The 21,216-nt window shown below is 47.1% G+C and overlaps 2 protein-coding genes across 2 annotated transcripts in view; one reads left to right on the plus strand and one right to left on the minus strand.

The window, feature by feature from the left end:
• Nucleotides 1-21,216, plus strand: part of LOC138975104 (integrator complex subunit 2-like) — a 75,440-nt gene that overhangs the window by 47,896 nt on the left and 6,328 nt on the right. Inside the window, exons 15-21 of the mRNA XM_070347757.1 lie at nucleotides 10,422-10,585; nucleotides 12,110-12,311; nucleotides 13,727-13,855; nucleotides 16,635-16,770; nucleotides 16,932-17,036; nucleotides 17,997-18,110; nucleotides 18,973-19,080. Of these exons, the coding sequence (XP_070203858.1) occupies nucleotides 10,422-10,585; nucleotides 12,110-12,311; nucleotides 13,727-13,855; nucleotides 16,635-16,770; nucleotides 16,932-17,036; nucleotides 17,997-18,110; nucleotides 18,973-19,080 (958 nt within the window). The remainder of the gene's footprint in view (nucleotides 1-10,421; nucleotides 10,586-12,109; nucleotides 12,312-13,726; nucleotides 13,856-16,634; nucleotides 16,771-16,931; nucleotides 17,037-17,996; nucleotides 18,111-18,972; nucleotides 19,081-21,216) is intronic.
• Nucleotides 1,185-8,363, minus strand: LOC138976643 (uncharacterized). The gene has a single exon (XM_070349514.1). The coding sequence runs from the start codon at nucleotides 6,617-6,619 to the stop codon at nucleotides 1,544-1,546; it is 5,076 nt and encodes a 1,691-aa protein (XP_070205615.1). The 5' UTR covers nucleotides 6,620-8,363; the 3' UTR covers nucleotides 1,185-1,543.

The following is a 21,216-nucleotide window of genomic DNA, read 5'->3' on the forward strand; positions in this document are numbered from 1 at the left end:
GTTTGACTTCCCATAATTTCCATTTTCAACGACTTACAAAGTCCCCTCTTTACTTAATTACTCATTAATTACCATAATTAACTACTTAATTAACCACCCTGGCCATCTCGTCAAAGTTACCATTTAACTTTAACCACAACATCATTATCAAAATACCAGAGTCCCAACATGACCAATTATGTAATAATTCTTACAATTTTCACTCCCTTAAATACCTAATTATAGTCTTTACTTTTATACAATTTTAAAGACACCATATCAATATAAATGTACAAAGTATTTACAACTCCCATTTCACAAAGTCAATCCAACATGGCTGCCCCCATAATCAACAATTCCTATTTCATTATTTGACCCAACCATTTACAAGCAGCCCCTTCACAAACAACGCCACTTCTCTTACCCCTTATGAATTTAAGTCATATTACATAGTGGCACCTCGTTCTTTCCTCTTTCTCTAACCGTGATGACGTCACATATTTACAACCAACCCCCCGTCTTCTGTCTTGACAGTGAACTCCCGTTTAAAACCTCCCGTACCTCGTCTCCAAATTTCCGCACTAACAACTACTACACGACTATTCTCTGGAATTAACGCTCTCTACCTTAAATACACCCTCCATAAAAATAAATCCTTCCCACACATAAGTTCACTCGCAGCAACTGCTGACACTCTTTTCTTCTCTCCACCAGCCTACTCGCTCTCCCCACTTCTTGTGCTTGATCCATTTCAGCACAGGTCCTTTGTGCCAAGGGGACTCCATTTATCTTCAAATTTAGATTCCCTCTCTCGTCCTTCCTACTTCATGCACAATGAAACACTGTCCACCCCCTTTCCCTTTTCTACCCCCGACACCCTACACATAAAATGACAACAACCAAGGAAACTAAAAAACTAAAACTCTCTCATACACAAACACTACCGAACCAACAAATTTTGACCCTGAGCACGGAAGGAGAGAAAAACTACAGAATTTCAACACACCTTGCCGTTCGAGGACTGACCACCCGTAGAAACCCTTGAAGCCACACCAAGACAGCTGGAACACAACTTGTCTCCGGGGTTGTATAACACAACAACACGCCGGTCGGCCGGATAGAGCCTTCACATCAACCATCCGTTCTCTTCACAGTTTTACACAGCAGTGACCTTCGAGCCTGTGACTCGTTCACGCACCCCCACGTGCGTGAATACACTCCCGCGATTGGCTGTCCATAGCCACGGACACACACCGAGTCACTGTATAGGCACTCATCTGAGCCAAAACCGCACGAAACCCAGCTCATGCACGAATTACCAAATAAGTCATGGCTGGACTTGGGCAGAGTTTGTGACAAACCCCCCACCCAAGTACAAAACACCCTGTATTGAACCAAAAACCACACACCTCTGACCAATGCCAGGAATCCTAACACGTGTAATCAAACCACAACTTCCCCTGAACTAAACACTACACAACTCTACTGACCTCCATGGACTTGCAACAGGATCCAGCCCACCAAAATCAGTCCATTTTGATGGTTCAATGCTCCCCACATCTGTCTACTCTTCCGAGCGACTGAGCAAGTCGGCCCCCACGTTGTCTCTTCCAGGAATCGCCTGGATGGTATACATGTAGGGTTGCAGAGCCAACGCCCACCGCATCAACCTCTTGTTAGTCGCCTTCAAACCCTCCAGGTACTCTAAGGGTTTGTGGTCGGACTGAATGCAGAAAGGTTTTCCGTAGAGGTACGGGCCAAACTTCCGCACCCCCCACACCACCGCCAAGCACTCGCGCTCGATGGTACTGTAGTTACGCTCCGCTGGCAGCAACTTTTTGCTTGCACAGGCCACCATCTGCATCCCGTCCCCCTGGTCTTGGAGTAGCATCGCCCCCAACCCAACACCGGATGCATCTGTGCGAAGAGTGAAAGGCACGGAGAAGTCCGGCAGCTTGCACACCGGCTCTGTGGATAACTTCACTTTAAGCGTATCAAGGGCCACCTGCATAGGCTCCGTCCATCTGACCTTGTTGGGCTGTGACTTCTTGGTTGCGTCTGTCAGCGGAAGTGCAATGTCCGCAAAACCCGGCACAAATCGACGGTAGAATCCGGCTAGTCCTAGGAAGGATCGGATCTGCCGCTTTGTTGTTGGCCTGGGCATCTTCGCTATCTTGTCCATCTTCCCTTCCTCGGGTTGAATCACTCCATTTCCCACCATGTGTCCCAGGTACTCCAGTCGTCTAAACCCCAAGTAACACTTGGATGGTCGAGCTGACAACGATGCTTCCTGCAGCCGCTGGAATAAAGCTCTGAGACACTCCAAATGACGCTCCACGGTTTCAGTTGCCACTAATATGTCGTCAATGAAATTGTCGATCTCGATCATGTCGAGAGGGCTCAACAGACTCCTCATCATCCTTGAAAAGATGGCTCCTGACGTCTTCAACCCAAACGGCATCACCGTCCACTGGTAACACCCCTGCGGTGTTGTGAATGCGGTCTTGGGCTTGTCTTCTGCCGCCATAGGGATCTGCCAGTATCCTTTTGCCAGATCTATCTTGGATAGATATTTCGCCTTGCTGAGCTTGGCGAACATGGCCTCCATGTTTGGCATAGGTTCGGCGTCAAACTCCACTATCTTGTTCAAACGACGGTAGTCGGAGCAGAACCTCTTTTTTCCGTCTTTCTTCTCCACGATCACGATTGGAGAGCTGTATGGGGACACCGACGGTTCAATGACCCCCATCTTCAACATCGCGTCGACTTCTTTGGCGATAATGTCCCGCGTCGTGAATGGCAAGGGGAACTGACGGACCCTAACTGGTTCGTCATGCGCCAACCGCATGCTACACTCTGCCAGCGAAGTCCTCCGTGGCAGATCAGTGATGACATCCTTGTTGTCCTTGAGGATTTCCTTGATCCCTATATGCAGTTCTGGCGTCTCTGGATCCAAGTGCACATCCTCGATCGTTTCCTCTGACGTCAGTGGTATCAACGGAATGTCTTCGTGAGATGACTGCACTGTTTCCCACTCCTCCCCTTCATCCACCACACACACCGTTGCTATCGCTGCAGGCCGCTCCACATACTTCTTCAGCATGTTGGCGTGGAACAATTTCTGCTTGGGCCCTATCCTGATGCGGTAGTCACACTCGCCCACTCTTTCCTCCACGACGTAGGGTCCTCGCCAAGCCATCTCCAACTTGTTTTTCTTGAGAGGCAGGAGTAGAAGAGCGCGATCTCCAGCCTCGAAGGTTCGGCGTTTGGCCCCGCGGTCGTAGTGCTTCTTCTGGCGCACTGCTTCCTCACACAGATGTTCCCTAGCAATTTTGCATGTTTCCTCTATTCGGTCCCGGAGGTTCAACACGTACTCGGACGCAGTCTGCGCTTCCTTCCCGTCTTCTCCTTCTTTTGTCCAGAGATCCCTCAAGATGGCCATGGGTCCCCTCACCGTACGGCCGTACAGCAACTCAAATGGGGAGAACCCAGTACTTTCCTGCGGAACCTCCCTGTATGCGAACAAGACACCTGGGATAAACCGATCCCATGTCTTAGGGTCCTCCACACACAATTTCTTGATCATGGCTTTCAATGTGCCATTAAACCTTTCAACCAAGCCGTTGCATTGCGCATGGTACGGCGTAGTGGTTCGTCCCTTGACGGCGAGCAACCGGTGAACTTCTCGCATGACGGCCCCGGTGAACTGTCCACCCTGGTCCGACAGGACCTCCTTGGGTATCCCCAACCTCGTCCACATTGTCCACAGCGCTTCAGCCACCTTCTCTGCCTCGATGGACTTAAGTGCCACAGCCTCGGGGTAGCGCGTCGCATAGTCCACCATCACCAGGATGAATCTCGCCCCACTGTCAGCTGCCGGCTTGATCGGCCCCACCAAATCCACCGCCACCTTCTCAAATGGAGCATTGGGCAGAGGCATTTGCCCAAGCGGCACTTTGGCAACTCGTCCCTTCGGCGTGACTTTTTGGCATCGGTCGCAGGACTGACAGTATCGTCGCACGTCTTCGCACAGGCCTGGCCAATAAAAATCTGCCCATAGACGTTCGCGGGTCTTCTTGGTTCCCAGATGTCCTGCCATGGGTGTGTCGTGGGCGAACTTGAGTAGTCCTTTCCTCAAGGATCTGGGAACGCATATTTGTGAACACTCCAATTTCTTCTCCCGATAAACCCTCTTTAGTATCCCACGAGACATCTTGAACTCCACCATGCCCTTTCCTGCTTGTATCTGTTTCCCTTCCTTCGCCAGTCGTTTTGCGCGCACTAGTGTTTCATCTTCCTGTTGCAAGACTTTCAGCTGATCCGGAGTCACTTGCAGCCCTTCAATCTGCACCACCACCACCGGTTTCACCGGCCGTGTACCTGCTTCAGCCTGTGCTCTGGTTGTCACTGCCGCACACAACGCCCGTCTGGGATACATCGATACTTCCACCCAGTCTCCGCTCGTAAGCTGGGCCAGGTTTCCCAGAAAAATGTCAGGCCTGATGTTGTCGTTCACGATGGCAAGAATCCTCTCACAGATGTACGGCGATTCTACGTCAACCCATGCTAAGGGATACGTCTTTGTGCAGTCTAAGTCGGCAAACTCTACGTGCACTGTCCCGCTGGTGTAATCCTCAGGCCTAACAAATGCAGCCTTTACCATGGTCTTGTCTGCCCCTGAATCACGTAGACTGATTGCGTCTCTCCCGTTAACCTTGCACCTTCCCATCGGCCGAAATGGAATTTTCTCGCAGTCTTTGCACAACGGCTCTGACGGCTCGGAAGATCTCGTCTGGTCATCTTGCTCGGTCGTCATGCAGGCGTTCGCGGTACACTCCCTGGCAATGTGTCCCGTCTTCTTGCACCTATGACATATCACCCGATTGTTGTATTCCCGATTCCAGTTCGTCTTTTTGTTCCTGCTGCCCTCTCCTGGCCTCACTTGGCCCTCTGACTGCTCTGCCTGTTCCTCCGATCCCCCTCCGGTCTTGGTACCCCCGTTGCTTGTAGTCTTCTCCTTTTTCTTTTCCTCCTCGTCCATTTGGCCCCCGATGTTACGTTTTGCGTTGAACAATCTGGCGTCCCGTTTTGATTCCAAGTGAGTGAACGCTAACACCGCCGCTTCCTTGGCTGTAGCTGGCTTTTTATCGCTGACGTACTGGAACAGCTCACCCCGGAAATTTGACATCAACTGTTCTCTCAGGATCAGGTCATACAGCCGGTCATAGTCTCCCGCACACTGTGACATCGCTATCCATTGATCCAACAGGGTCTGCAGCCGACGACTAAACTGTACAAAGTTCTCGTCCCCTTGCTTTGTGATGTTTCTGAATTCCCGGCGGTAGTGTTCTGGAGTATGATGGAACTCTTCTAACAGCGCAACCTTGAGCATATCGTAGTCGCTGGCATCCTCGGGAGTCATCCGTAGATATGCTCTCTCTGCGCGACCCTTCAATTGGTCTGCTAATCGACCTGCCCATGTCGCCCTGCTCCACCTGTGTGTTGTCGCTGTTCGCTCGAAGTGGAGGAGGTAGTCGTCAATGTTGACAGAGTCATCACAGAAGGACATCTTTACCCGGTATTTGTCAAAACTCGGTTCTCTCTCAGTCCCCCCTGTGCGCAGAGCTAACTCCTCTTTCCACCTCGCCTCACTTGCTTGCAGTTCCTCTTCCCGTATGCGACGCTCCTCCTGGCGTCGCTCTGCCTCATCTCTGCGCCGGGCTTCTTCCTCTTGGCGTCGTGCTTCTTCTTTCCTTTCTTGGAACTCCCGTTCCTCTCTCCTTTGGGCCGCCTCATCCTTGCGTCGGGCTTCTTCTTCCTTGCGTCGAGCTTCTTCTTTCTTGCGTCGAGCTTCTTCTTTCTTCTCCTGAAGTTCACGTTCCTCTTTACGTCGGGCTTCTTCTTCCTGGCGTCGAGCTTCTTCTTTCTGGCGTCGAGCTTCTTCTTTCTTCTCCTGAAGTTCTCGTTTCTCTTTACGTCGGGCTTCTTCTTCCTTGCGTCGAGCTTCTTCTTTCTTCTCCTGAAGTTCACGTTCCTCTTTACGTCGGGCTTCTTCTTCCTGGCGTCTGGCCTCTATCTCTTCCCTACGCTGGGCTGCTTCTGCTTGGCGTCGAGCTTCTTCTTTCTTCTCCTGAAGTTCTCGTTCCTCTTTGCGTTGTCGCCGCTCTTCCTTCCGCAACTTCGCCTGCGCCACTCTCTCCTCGACGATGGCCGCCTCCCTGCGCACTTGGGCCATCACAAACTGGGCCAACGTCGCCCCTTGCAAACCCAAGCTTTCACCCTGACTACGGAACCGTGCTAACTCCCTGTCTACCGACTCATCGTCAAACCCATTAGAACCTTGGACCATGATCGGCGACACTCCCCTTACAGCTTGACCCTCACCGTACCCCATCGCCAAACGCTGCGCCCCAACAGACCTCGTCCCCAACACTCCTGGCGTCCCCAAAGACCTCTCCACCCTCGGCGTAGAAACCGCACCCGGCATACCACCCGTAGCCAACAACGTCGCACCACCACTTGGTACAGTGAACCGAGGAGGGGTTACCACTAGGGATGCAGCCGCAGACGTCGCTGGAACCTTCTCCTCCATCCTAGCCGCCCGCCTCAACTGACGCTCATCCCGATCTGAATTCGACATCTCCTTGACAACCAACCTCACCTTGACCCCAATTCCAAAATTGATCGCCCACAACAAACACGGACAGAATAATACAAAGCAACAACCACAATAGAACTTACCCAAACAGCTAGCTGACAACCTTGGTAGAGTGAGATCCGAGTGATCAGTTCGGACCCCAGGTGTGCTCAAACTCACTCGTTCTCTCTCCTTCCTCTACCGGGTCAAAATAGCCACCCAGGCTTAAAGCCTTTAAGTCGCCCGCCAACCGCCCACGCTAGTCCTCATTCATACCCTTTCACAACTGATTCACACGAGTCACGGCCCTTACTTCCCGATGCTATCTAAACCCTTCCTAATCCCCGAAATGAAACTCCTATCCCACCGCTGCCACCATTGTAACTCCCCTAAGTTTTGGGAGAGGTATAGGAATACCTTTTATCGTACAAAACACTCAGACACAATCAACCACTCTTACTCTAATCACTGACTCCACACCCAGGCAACATTCAAACCAAAGTTTATTATTTACACACACGACATCACCGCATTCACATTCACACCCAATCACAATCGCTCAAAATCAAAGATAGATGAAGTAGGAAGAATTATCTTAAAGTTTTAACGAAACAAAATGGCTATGAGAATTTATAACTTAATACTAAGAGAACTGTAGATCCCCTAAATATTACCACCTACCACCTTAATTCCCTGATCCCGAAAAATCAAAAAAATCTCTTTATAAATCTATCTCAACTCAAAATCCGCTTATCTTCACCTACAGTAATCAATTAACCCCGTTATTTATTAACTAACTATTATTTCTAACTTACATTTACACTAATACCTCGTGATAGGGACTACCAACGTTTCTGCTACACTGCCTTCAACCTTGATGCAAAAGATCAACGCCAAACGCAGCTACACATGAAACCAGTAGGCCCAGCCACCAGTAATACTAATTAACTTAACTTTAAATAACAAAACCCTCAATTCTCTTCCACTTATTTCAACACAATAAATGGTACGAACATTAATTCATCAATAACACATTCACATTAATCCACCACGTAACAACCTTACTTCATAACAACAAATTACCATATCACTACATACTTTTCTCTTCGTGCGTAATGATCACGACGTTTCACAACCACGTCCAGTTCACATCTCGCCGATCCACAAAATCAACGTCGCTCAAAGAAAACAATAAAGACACTCCAAATTAGTCCCGTTAAAATGTAATTAACCAGGCCTGGTACTAAGTTAATAACCTAATATTTAATTAATAGTCAATTTCTACCTAGTTTCCTCTAACACTTGCAAAATCTCTATGTCTTTAATGTGTTTAAACTCACTTATAGGTCACAATGCTTATTGAAGCCACAGCTGCATAACTCAAGGCACACAGATGCCATAATATATTCTTGTGCACAGACTGCTCGTGGCAATAGAATGCCAGCACCTTCCACCACTTTACCCACTGACGGTGGGCCACCTCACCTCCACAGCTCACACTTGCGACACACCGGTGGTCAAACACCCCACCAACTAACACGCCTTCCTCCCGGGTATAGAGCCGGAAGCTTCTTGCACCCGGAACCTCATGCTGTCCCCTGTGTCGTTCGTCTCTCCTGGCTTGGACTCTCCCACAGCCCCGCTTCTATGCTTGAACGCTGTCGTAGGAACAAAAGCCAAGTATAACTACTTGTTCCTCCAACAATACTTAATTATCTCCCCTTATCCACCAAGTCCATAAATTGACTCTAACTTACAAAGTCCCCTCTTTACTTAATTACTCATTAATTACCATAATTAACTACTTAATTAACCACCCTGGCCATCTCGTCAAAGTTACCATTTAACTTTAACCACAACATCATTATCAAAATACCAGAGTCCCAACATGACCAATTATGTAATAATTCTTACAATTTTCACTCCCTTAAATACCTAATTATAGTCTTTACTTTTATACAATTGTAAAGACACCATATCAATATAAATGTACAAAGTATTTACAACTCCCATTTCACAAAGTCAATCCAACATGGCTGCCCCCATAATCAACAATTCCTATTTCATTATTTGACCCAACCATTTACAAGCAGCCCCTTCACAAACAACGCCACTTCTCTTACCCCTTATGAATTTAAGTCATATTACATAGTGGCACCTCGTTCTTTCCTCTTTCTCTAACCGTGATGACGTCACATATTTACAACCAACCCCCCGTCTTCTGTCTTGACAGTGAACTCCCGTTTAAAACCTCCCGTACCTCGTCTCCAAATTTCCGCACTAACAACTACTACACGACTATTCTCTGGAATTAACGCTCTCTACCTTAAATACACCCTCCATAAAAATAAATCCTTCCCACACATAAGTTCACTCGCAGCAACTGCTGACACTCTTTTCTTCTCTCCACCAGCCTACTCGCTCTCCCCACTTCTTGTGCTTGATCCATTTCAGCACAGGTCCTTTGTGCCAAGGGGACTCCATTTATCTTCAAATTTAGATTCCCTCTCTCGTCCTTCCTACTTCATGCACAATGAAACACTGTCCACCCCCTTTCCCTTTTCTACCCCCGACACCCTACACATAAAATGACAACAACCAAGGAAACTAAAAAACTAAAACTCTCTCATACACAAACACTACCGAACCAACAAATTTTGACCCTGAGCACGGAAGGAGAGAAAAACTACAGAATTTCAACACACCTTGCCGTTCGAGGACTGACCACCCGTAGAACCCTTGAAGCCACACCAAGACAGCTGGAACACAACTTGTCTCCGGGGTTGTATAACACAACAACACGCCGGTCGGCCGGATAGAGCCTTCACATCAACCATCCGTTCTCTTCACAGTTTTACACAGCAGTGACCTTCGAGCCTGTGACTCGTTCACGCACCCCCACGTGCGTGAATACCCTCCCGCGATTGGCTGTCCATATCCACGGACACACACCGAGTCACTGTATAGGCACCCATCTGAGCCAAAACCGCACGAAACCCAGCTCATGTACGAATTACCAAATAAGTCATGGCTGGACTTGGGCAGAGTTTGTGACAGCTGCAAAGAAATCCGCTGAAAGCTGCCAAGGAATTATGAAGTTCATTCCCGCAAAGCAAATCCTGCCAGAAGAAAAGGCTGTAGTCCGCGCTGAAGCAATGTTTTCTGAGATGATTGTAAAAATGAACTTGCCACTGTCAACCGCAGATGTTATTTCACGAACTTCATCTTTTCATTATCAATCTGTTTGGAAGACACTGGTTATAATGCTATAAACTGACAGGTAAATAAAATTGTTTTATTCCTGTTGTATTGGAAGGAGTTAAATTCTGAAGGTGTTCACAAGACATGCTATTCTTACACAAACACGTTTGCAGGTTGCTGGTGACCGACTACCCTCACCTGTGGGGCTACATCTGGAGTATGCCATGACTTACCACCTGTATTATTATTATTATTATTATTATGGTGAGCTTATATAGCGCGAACCACAATTAACTGTGCTCTCCGCGCTTTACATATTAATTTCTGCCGTGTGAAATGGAATTTTTTTACAGACAGACAGACAAACAAGCATTTTTTACACACAATATATAACGCATTCACATCGACCAGCAAACCTCAAGCCTGTTAGGCGAGCATTCACCTTTCGCGGCCTTTATTCCAAGTCACACGGGTATTTGATGGACATTTTTATCTATGCCTATACAATTTTGCCAGGAAAGACCCTTTTGTCAATCGTGGGATCTTTAACGTGCACACCCCAATATATTCACACATGTCTAAAAACAAAACTCTTTCTTTGCAGGTTGCTGGTGACACACTACCCTCACCTGTGCCTTGTGGAGGACTGGTTGGAGGACAGCCTGTCTCTGGCGTCATCATCATCATCGTCATCGTCCAATGAGGTCACGGCACTCCCTCCCCCCACCTCCTCCGGTGTTCCTCTCAGTCAGGCGGCCTTCAAGACAGGTCAGTGTTTGGGATGTGTGAAGTGTTGATATGGATGCCAGTTTTATGGGACTCTTGTTCATCCTCTTCTTATCGTTCGTCAAACGGAAACTCCAGTCTCTGCGATGAAGGTGATACAGTAGAACCACCCTTTTAAGACCTACAAAAATCTGCGAAAATCAGATCTTGAAAAGGAGGGAGTCTTAAAATGGGGGTTAGTTTACAGAGGTTATGTACAGACAATCTGAACAAGCAAGGTCTTAAGATGGGGGAAGTCTTACATTGGGGGAAGTCTTACATTGGGGGAAGTCTTACATTGGGGGAAGTCTTACATTGGAGGGAGTCTTAAATTGGGGGAAGTCTTACATTGGGGGAAGTCTTACATTGGGGGAAGTCTTACATTGAGAGAAGTCTTACATTGGGGGAAGTCTTACATTGGGGGAAGTCTTACATTGGGGGAAGTCTTACATTGGGGGAAGTCTTACATTGGGGGAAGTCTTACATTGGGGGTCTTGAAAGGGGGGTTCCACTGTAGTGCAACGCGGGTCCTCCAGACTGCTGCAGAGTTTTCAGGCCACTGTAGTGCAACGCGGGTCCTCCAGACTGCTGCAGAGTTTTCAGGCCACTGTAGTGCAACGCGGGTCCTCCAGACTGCTGCAGAGTTTTCAGGCCACTGTAGTGCAACGCGGGTCCTCCAGACTGCTGCAGAGTTTTCAGGCCGCTGTAGTGCAACGCGGGTCCTTCAGACTGCTGCAGAGTATTCAGGCCACTGTAGTGCAACGCGGGTCCTCCAGACTGCTGCAGAGTTTTCAGGCCACTGTAGTGCAACGCGGGTCCTCCAGACTGCTGCAGAGTTTTCAGGCCGCTGTAGTGCAACGCGGGTCCTTCAGACTGCTGCAAAGTATTCAGGCCACTGTAGTGCAACGCGGGTCCTCCAGACTGCTGCAGAGTTTCAGGCCACTGTAGTGCAACGCGGGTCCTCCAGACTGCTGCAGAGTTTTCAGGCCACTGTAGTGCAACGCTGGTCCTCCAGACTGCTGCAGAGTTTTCAGGCCACTGTAGTGCAACGCGGGTCCTCCAGACTGCTGCAGAGTTTTCAGGCCACTGGGGTGGGGTCTGGCCAGCTCCTCTTTTTGAGCTCCTCTCATGGGCCTCTTTATTATACTGGTTTCATCACAATAGGGAGGTTATTGGTAGAAGGGCGTGTAACTGTAACAGACAAAAGAGATTATTACGAATGATTGAAGATTTTTGTTGTTGGTGTTTTTACTCTAATTTCCTCCGAAAGCGGCATATGGCTGCCTAAAGGGCGGGGTAAAAACGGTCATACACGTAAAAGCCGGGGGAGTTTTAGCCCATGAACGAGCAAACAAACAAACAATATACTCTGATTGTTAACTGGTTATATGAAGGTTTAGTTCACCTGTTTTTGTCAAGAATTCTGCCCTTTAGCTGTTTGAGAAATGTATGGCCTTTATCTTTCCCACAGTGACTGTTTATCAGGAAATGATAAAAACTCAAACATTTATGTTTTCTGGGAAACAGCTGTGTCGTGTGTGGTGGAGAATCCAGCCCTGGCTCTGTCCCAGCTGAACGCTATGCTACGTCTCTCTCCCGTCGACCTTCAGAAGTTTGCTGACCCTTTGGTGACCTCTTTGCCCTCATTGCTAGGCGACAGTGTTCCTCGCAAAATCCTTGACCTTGTGCAGCGAGTTTGGTTCAAATGCCACTCTCTCACCCCAAGAAGGTTTGTCTGTCTTAAGTACAGATGTGTTCAATTTGTGGGTTTGTGTATGTGTCTGTATGTGAGTTTGTAGGCTTGTGGTTGGGGGTTTATTTATATATCCTTTGTGTGTAACTGTTACCTTTATGCATGTATGTGTGCACTTAAGAAATAAGTTACAATTTTTCCCTTAGAAAGTTCAGTCCACAAGGTTGCATTGTTTTGCAGAGATTTGAATTTGAGCTTAACATTTAATTCATGAATTTCTGTGCATTTTCTGTCTTTTTTTCTTGTTGAATAGACGAATTGTGGAATTAACTGTCAGGTGTACATCGGTTGTAGAAGAGTTGCTTTCCCTTGTTTTTTATTTATTTTTTATTTTTATTTATTATGGTGAGCTTATATAGCGCGAACCAAAATTAACTGTGCTCTCCGCGCTTTACATACTAATTTCTGCCGTGTGAAATGGAATTTTTTACAGACAGACAGACAAACAAACATTTTTTTACACACAATATATAACGCATTCACATCGACCAGCAAACCTCAAGCCTGTTAGGCGAAACTTTACCTTTCACGGCCTTTATTCCAAGTCACACGGGTATTTTGATGGACATTTTTATCTATGCCTATACAATTTTGCCAGGAAAGACCCTTTTGTCAATCGTGGGATCTTTAACGTGCACACCCAATATAGTGTACACGAAGGGACCTCGGTTTTTCGTCTCATCCGAAAGACTAGCACTTGAACCCACCACCTAGGTTAGGAAAGGGGGGAGAAAATAGCGGCCTGACCCAGAGTCGAACACGCAACCTCTCGATTCCGAGCGCAAGTGCGTTACCACTCGGCCACCCAGTCCACTTTGTCTTCGCTTTTCCACAGAAACACTGAGGCAAGCTGCACATGACTGTTTCAATGAAAACAATGGACAGCAACTCTTGCACAACCTATAAAAACTTGACACATTCATGGGTGTTACTCTTCCGGCTTTTGCCGGATTTCCGGTTTTTGAAAAAATCTGAAGCCGGAAATTCCGGTTTTCCGGGTTTTAAAAAAAAAAAAAAAAAAAAAAGCTTCGATTCGCTAAGTTGAAATAACGAGCAGCGGTTCCGATCCGACTTTTGACACCGGTTCGCGTGCTTTCTCGGTTCGCTCCCTTGGATTTGCTGCCATCTTGCTTATTATGATTTGGTTTCGTCGGTGTCCAGAAACTTTCTTTCAAACTTGAGCATTTTGGACCCCTGCCTTTCAGGTTTTTTGATTTTTCCCAGTAACACCCATGCACATTTATTTCCAAAACATTGTCTTTTTTTGCTTCAACTCCAACAAGTAGAAACTGTAAGGCTGTTACTCCAATCAGTTTGACCATCACTGTCACATTTGAAGGAAAAACTAGCATTCTTTTAAAAGTTCATCGTTGTTCTCTTTCTGCTTGCAGGCTACGACTGGCCACAGTGAACGCATTACAAGTGCGACAGACTGGGACGCTGAAGACAGAAATATTCTCTGAACAGGACGTCATGGTCGACCCATTGGTGGTGCTTAGGTGTGATGAACGCGTCTTCAGGTAAGCAGACCTGTTTACCTGTACGATTTGGGCGTATTTTGTACGCCAAATTATTATCGGTACGACAATACGCGACACACGCACAAAATACGACTAAGAAAAAGTCTAGAATGCGTTTTCCGGTGTTGGTGTGCTAATTACGGGATGGCACAACTGATACCGGTTTCGGTCTAAGGGAGATAACCCTGACAGCGAGTCTTCAGCTGTGGAAACCTTGTTAAGTTGTTGGCACGTGCGATCGTCTGGACAATCCTGGCAAAATGAAGTGGGAAAAATGTGCCAGTTTCGGATGACTGTACCAAGTCTGAACAGCAGAAGCAGCAGATTTTCTTGGAGAAATATAAGAAAGAGCCAGGAATTGTGGAGTCTACTATGGGAAAAAGTCATGCACACTGCAAGTATTGTAAATCAGATTTCTCCGTTGCCCATGCTGGAAAATATGACATTGAACGACACTGCAGTTTCAAAAATCCGCTGAAAGCTGCCAAGGAATTATGAAGTTCATTCCCGCAAAGAAAATCCTGCCAGAAGAAAAGGCTGTAGTCCGTGCTGAATCAATGTTTTTTGAGATGATTGTAAAAATGAACTTGCCACTGTCAACCGCAGATGTTATTTCACAAACTGTGAAAAGTGCATTTCCAGACTCGAAGATTGCACAACAGTATCAGTGCTGCAGAAACATTTTGTGTGTGTCACTTTTGTGAGAGTAACACTAACAGTATGAAGACAACAAGATTAACTTTTGAGCAAAGCCAAAGGGGAGAAGACTGAACAGATGCAGCTGTCAGTGGCAAGTTCATTTTTTCATTATCAATCTGTTTGGAAGACACTGGTTATAATGCTACAAACTGACAGGTAAATAAATTTGTTTTATCCCTGTTGTATTGGAAGGAGTTAAATTTTGAAGGTGTTCACAAGACATGCTATTCTTACACAAACACGTTTGCACCCACGCGTACATTTTCCTTAGTCCATATGGCTTTGCTTGCAAAGTACACCAACTTTTTGAAAAATACACTCAACGTTTTGGGAAAGTACTCTTGCCTCGGGTTTATGGTAAACAGGTCTGGGTAAGGATGTTGGCTGTTGTGCTACAAAATGTTTGCACAGACATCTTAAATATGGCTCAAATCTACAAATTCCGGAAATACCTCTGTCACGTTTTTATGGTTTGTGGAATAGTTCCTTTCCCTTGTTTCCATAGAAACACTGCGGAAAGCCCACAATGTCACATGTAGCTTGCCTCAGTGTTTCTATGGAAAAGCGATGAAAAAACAAGAGAAAGTAACTCTTCCACAACCCATACAAACCTGACAGAGTTATTCCAGTATTCGTCTATCTCTGCCCATACAAACCTGACAGAGTTATTCCAGTATTCGTCTATCTCTGCCCATACAAACCTGACAGAGTTATTCCAGTATTCGCCTATCTCTGCCCATACAAACTTGACAGAGTTATTCCAGTATTCGTCTATCTCTGCCCATACAAACCTGACAGAGTTATTCCAGTATTCGTCTATCTCTGCCCAAATATTTTATAGACGGTTCCAATTAGGCACCACCTACTCTCTCAGTGTCCTGTGGTGACTGACTTGCTTCAAAATTGTATCTAGTCTAATGTTTAATCTTTCTTTTATGTCTGCGTGCAATATTGTTTTGTAATTATGAGGCAGGTCTAAAGGCAATAAAGTATTTGTTCTTGTTCTCCTTCTTGTTCTTCTTCTTGTTCAAACCTTGCCTGTATCAGTGTATGTCTTTCCCCCATTCAGGTGTCCGCCCGTCCTAGCGATCATGTTGCTTGTTCTTGTTCTTGTTCAAACCTTGCCTGTATCAGTGTATGTCTTTCCCCCATTCAGGTGTCCGCCCGTCCTAGCGATCATGTTGCTTGTTCTTCTTGTTCAAACCTTGCCTGTATCAGTGTATGTCTTTCCCCCATTCAGGTGTCCGCCCGTCCTAGCGATCATGTTGCTTGTTCTTCTTGTTCAAACCTTGCCTGTATCAGTGTATGTCTTTCCCCCATTCAGGTGTCCGCCCGTCCTAGCGATCATGTTGCTTGTTCTTCTTGTTCAAACCTTGCCTGTATCAGTGTATGTCTTTCCCCCATTCAGGTGTCCGCCCGTCCTAGCGATCATGTTGCTTGTTCTTCTTGTTCAAACCTTGCCTGTATCAGTGTATGTCTTTCCCCCATTCAGGTGTCCGCCCGTCCTAGCGATCATGTTGCTTGTTCTTCTTGTTCAAACCTTGCCTGTATCAGTGTATGTCTTTCCCCCATTCAGGTGTCCGCCCGTCCTAGCGATCATGTTGCTTGTTCTTCTTGTTCAAACCTTGCCTGTATCAGTGTATGTCTTTCCCCCATTCAGGTGTCCGCCCGTCCTAGCGATCATGTTGCTTGTTCTTCTTGTTCAAACCTTGCCTGTATCAGTGTATGTCTTTCCCCCATTCAGGTGTCCGCCCGTCCTAGCGATCATGTTGCTTGTTCTTCTTGTTCAAACCTTGCCTGTATCAGTGTATGTCTTTCCCCCATTCAGGTGTCCGCCCGTCCTAGCGATCATGTTGCTTGTTCTTCTTGTTCAAACCTTGCCTGTATCAGTGTATGTCTTTCCCCCATTCAGGTGTCCGCCCGTCCTAGCGATCATGTTGCTTGTTCTTCTTGTTCAAACCTTGCCTGTATCAGTGTATGTCTTTCCCCCATTCAGGTGTCCGCCCGTCCTAGCGATCATGTTGCTTGTTCTTCTTGTTCAAACCTTGCCTGTATCAGTGTATGTCTTTCCCCCATTCAGGTGTCCGCCCGTCCTAGCGATCATGTTGCGAGTGTTGTCAGCGTACATCCAGGCGTCGCGACTCTTCCTGCACCAGACAGTGACGGCCAACACAGGCGTTCTGGCTGCCGCAACCAGCGCTGCTGATGCCACAAAGGTGTTGAAAGGAAATGAGGGGAAGAGAAGAAAATATGTGTGGGTGTGTGTGTGTGATTGTGTGGGTGTGTGTGTGGATGTTTGCGTATCTGTGCGTGATTGTGTGGGTGTGTGCGTGTGTGTCTGAAGTCTGTATTTTAACCTTCTATCATCATGCTACAGGTTGAGAAAGAGCGGATGGAGCTGAAGAACGCATTGGTGTCGGCTCAGGAGAGCGCCTGTCTGCAGATACTGCTGGAAGTGTGTCTCACACAGCCCCAGGAGATGGTTGGTTCCACTTTGTTGGCTTGGTTGTTGGCTTGGTTGTTGGCTTGGTTGTTGGGAAGGAAACCTTATTTCTAGACTTGTTCACTGTACAAACTAGCGCACAACACTTTAAGGAAGGTTGACACAGGGTGAAAACGTACCTTGATTTGTTGTGATAGTTATTCAATGTGAAAGTTTTGTTTTTGTTGTTGCCGTTGTTGTTGTTGGTTTTGTTGTTGTTGCCGTTGTTGTTGCCGTTGTTGTTGTTGGTTTTGGACGGTAGGGTTGATTGTTGTTGGGTCGTTCTTGTTTTTGTTTTGTTTTTTCTTTCTTTTGTTTGTTTGTGTGGGCAGGGGGATGGGGGGGGGGGGGGGCGGCGGTGATGACTTGTTTGTTTGTTTGCTTAACGCCCAGCCGCCCACGAAGGGACATATCAGGGCGGTGCTGCTTTGACATTTAACGTGCAACACACACAAGACAGAAGTTCCAGCACAGGCTTCATGTCTCACCCAGTCACATTATTCTGACACCGGACCAACCAGTCCTAGCACTAACCCCATAATGCCAGACGCCAGGCGGAGCAGCCACTAGATTGCCAATTTTAAAGTCTTAGGTATGACCCGGCCGGGGTTCGAACCCACGACCTCCCGATCACGGGGCGGACGCCTTACCACTAGGCCAACCGTGCCGGTTCGGCGGTGATGACTGTCCTTTCCATGATTATTTCATCACTCAGCCATTTTCTTTTGTGTGTCAAGGTAGCGTTTTCCCTTTCGTGCACTGAATACACCTGGAGCACCAGATAATTATTTGTTCTCATTTTGAAAGAAAAGAAAAGAAAATGGTGCTTGACAGTCTTGCTCTTGCAGTGTGTCTAGGCTTGTGTTCTCTTTTGACTGCTGGTGTAGACCGACCATAGTTTTCTAATATTTCTTTCCTTTGTTTTAAAACTTTTGATATGTCTTTGTGTTGAAATTGCAGGAAACAGTGAAAGGTGAGCTGAAGTCGCTGCGAGAAGTGAGATGCGCCGTGTTCTCCTTCATCCATCAGGCCTTTATTCAGGAGCCCCACCTTGCCAAACTCATACATTTCCAGGTACTTTCACATTCAATCAATCAATCAATCAATCAATAGGAAGCTTATATAGCACGTATTCCGTGGGTACAGTTCTAAGCGCTTGTCGAAGAGTTGTCAGCACAGGACTAACAAAGAAACTAACATCTACTGACGGACACGAACCCTATCACACACTAGCAAACCCTGATAAACATACAACAAACAACTGTTTAACAACAATGTACACATCAATAGCTAGGTCCAAACAAAATAATATTAAGCACAAAGAAAACACCTCTCACAGAGCACAGCACAAGAAAGTATTTTGGGGCACAACTTACTTACTTACTGCCTTTCACGCCTGGGGCACAACACATCACGGCAAACATGAAATGTTGTTCAACATAAATTCTTTTAAGACTTGAGATTACTTTGAGAGATGTCTCTTTCTAATATTGCTTTTTTAAGTGGTCCAGATGATGTTTATAATGTTTAAAGACTCGCTTGAGTTAATGAGGTTTTACTTTTCAAATTCATGAGCAAGGCTTGAATTGCAGTTGTTTTAATAAGAATACTAATGTACCGTTTTCCTTTTTTAAATTTCTCTTTGCATGGATGAATGATTGAATGCTGACTTTTTTGGTTACCTGTAGTTTATGGTTACCTGTAGTTTATGGTGGAAAATGTTGGAACTCGCTTTCTTTAGTATCCCTCCTGTATCTCTAGCATGAAGAGTGTGTGCCTAAATGTGGATGTGTGTTTGATGAGGGGGGAGGGGGGGGGGGGGGGGGAGTTGCCTCTGTCTTAACTTAAAGTGTAAGTCTGTGTGTTAATAAACACTTTTCAGAAGACAAAAGATAACCCCAGCAAAGTGTCAAAGTGTTGATATTTGTCTGGCCAGGGCTACCCCAGTGAGTTGTTGCCCTTGATGGTGGCTGGTGTGCCCTCCATGCACATCTGTTTGGACTTTATCCCTGAGCTGCTGGGTCAGCCACAGACAGAGAAACAGGTGGGTTCTTCATCTTCTTCTTCGTTCATGGGCTGAAACTCCCTTGTACACTTATGGGCTGAAACTCCCTTGTACACTTATGGGCTGAAACTCCCTTGTACACTTATGGGCTGAAACTCCCTTGTACACTTATGGGCTGAAACTCCCTTGTACACTTATGGGCTGAAACTCCCTTGTACACTTATGGGCTGAAACTCCCTTGTACACTTATGGGCTGAAACTCCCTTGTACACTTATGGGCTGAAACTCCCTTGTTTTTTTGCATGAGTGGGTTGTTACGTGTATGACCGTTTTTACCCTGCCATTTAGGCTGCCATATGCTGGGAGATTAGAAAAATCTCCACCTTTAATCCACCAGGTGCGGCCGGGAGTCCAACCCACAACCTTGAAGAAGAAGGGACAGAACTAAAATATTTGGTAGTTAGGGCGTAGAAAGTATGTGAATGAAATAGTCATAGTTTTCTCTGTCTGTTTCTCTCTCTCTCTCTCTCTCTCTCTCTCTCTCTCTCTCTCTCTCTCTCTCTCTCTCTCTCTCTCTCCCTCTCTCTCTCTCTCTCTCTCTCTCTCTCTCTCTCTCTCTCTCTCTCTCTCTCTCTCTCTCTCTCTCTCTCTCTCTCTCTCTCTCTCTCTTTTTTTGGGTGTGGTGTCCCTTGGCGTAGTAAGAGACAAGTCGACTTGACAGCAGCTCTCCAGTTGTTTTGGTTTAAACTCGCCAAGATGACCATTGTTGGAATACCAACACATGTGGAAGCAATCCTAACCACCCTAATGTCTGACCACCACGTTAAATCGTGGAAAGTTGCTGGCGAGGGAGAGGACACAGTATTTGTCCTTCGTCTGAGCGCCAGTCAACACGGACAAGAAGCCGCCATTACCGCACGAACCTGTCAGTGGAGAAAAAAGTCTGCAGCACAGATCCGCCGAGACAGGAGACGAGCAGAGCAAAGAACAGAGCAAAGGAAAACACAGGTGGGAATGGATTCATGTAATGCAATGCCTGACTTTCAAGGTGATTCTCTAAAAGACTTAGCTACTGTATCGACGTTTGGAATTGACCACACAGCCATTCACACAGCCACAAGTACAGTGACAATTGACAGTGTCACACAACAACATTCCACAGAAGACAGATCACGTGAAACACGCAGCCTGGCCACCCCAACACAGCACGCACCTGCCCACTGTCACACAGCACGCACCTGCCCACTGTCACACAGCACGCACCTGCCCACTGTCACACAGCACGCACCTGCCCACTGTCACACAGCACGCACCTGCCCACTGTCACACAGCACGCACCTGCCCACTGTCACACAGCACACACCTGCCCACTGTCACACAGCACACACCTGCCCACTGTCACACAGCACGCACCTGCCCACTGTCACACAGCACGCACCTGCCCACTGTGACACAGCACGCACCTGCCCACTGTCACACAGCACGCACCTGCCCACTGTGACACAGCACACACCTGCCCACTGTCACACAGCACGCACCTGCCCACTGTCACACAGCACGCACCTGCCCACTGTCACACTGCACACACCTGCCCACTGTCACACAGCACACACCTGCCCACTGTCACACAGCACGCACCTGCCCACTGTCACACAGCACACACCTGCCCACTGTCACACAGCACGCACCTGCCCACTGTCACACAGCACGCACCTGCCCACTGTCACACAGCACGCACCTGCCCACTGTGACACTGCAAGCTCAACTACGTGCGAGAATGTCAACCCTGGGGTGTGTCGTGCTGTGACGTCACAGACAGCAGACGACGAAACCACTATAGCTGAACTGGCAGCAACGGACCGAGAGTTTGAACCAGATAATGTTTACGACTGCCTTACACTGCTCAAAGAACGTGCGACTTAAAGAGAAACTGTTAAACAGAAAGAGGAACCGCACTCTCACAAAGAACGTGCGACTTAAAGAGAAACTGTTAAACAGAAAGAGGAACCGCACTCTCACAAAGAACGTGCGACTTAAAGAGAAACTGTTAAACAGAAAGAGGAACCGCACTCTCACAAAGAACGTGCGACTTAAAGAGAAACTGTTAAACAGAAAGAGGAACCGCACTCTCACAAAGAACGTGCGACTTAAAGAGAAACTGTTAAACAGAAAGAG

This window comes from Littorina saxatilis, linkage group LG9, assembly GCF_037325665.1.
Source record: "Littorina saxatilis isolate snail1 linkage group LG9, US_GU_Lsax_2.0, whole genome shotgun sequence".
Taxonomy (NCBI): Eukaryota; Metazoa; Mollusca; class Gastropoda; order Littorinimorpha; family Littorinidae; genus Littorina; species Littorina saxatilis.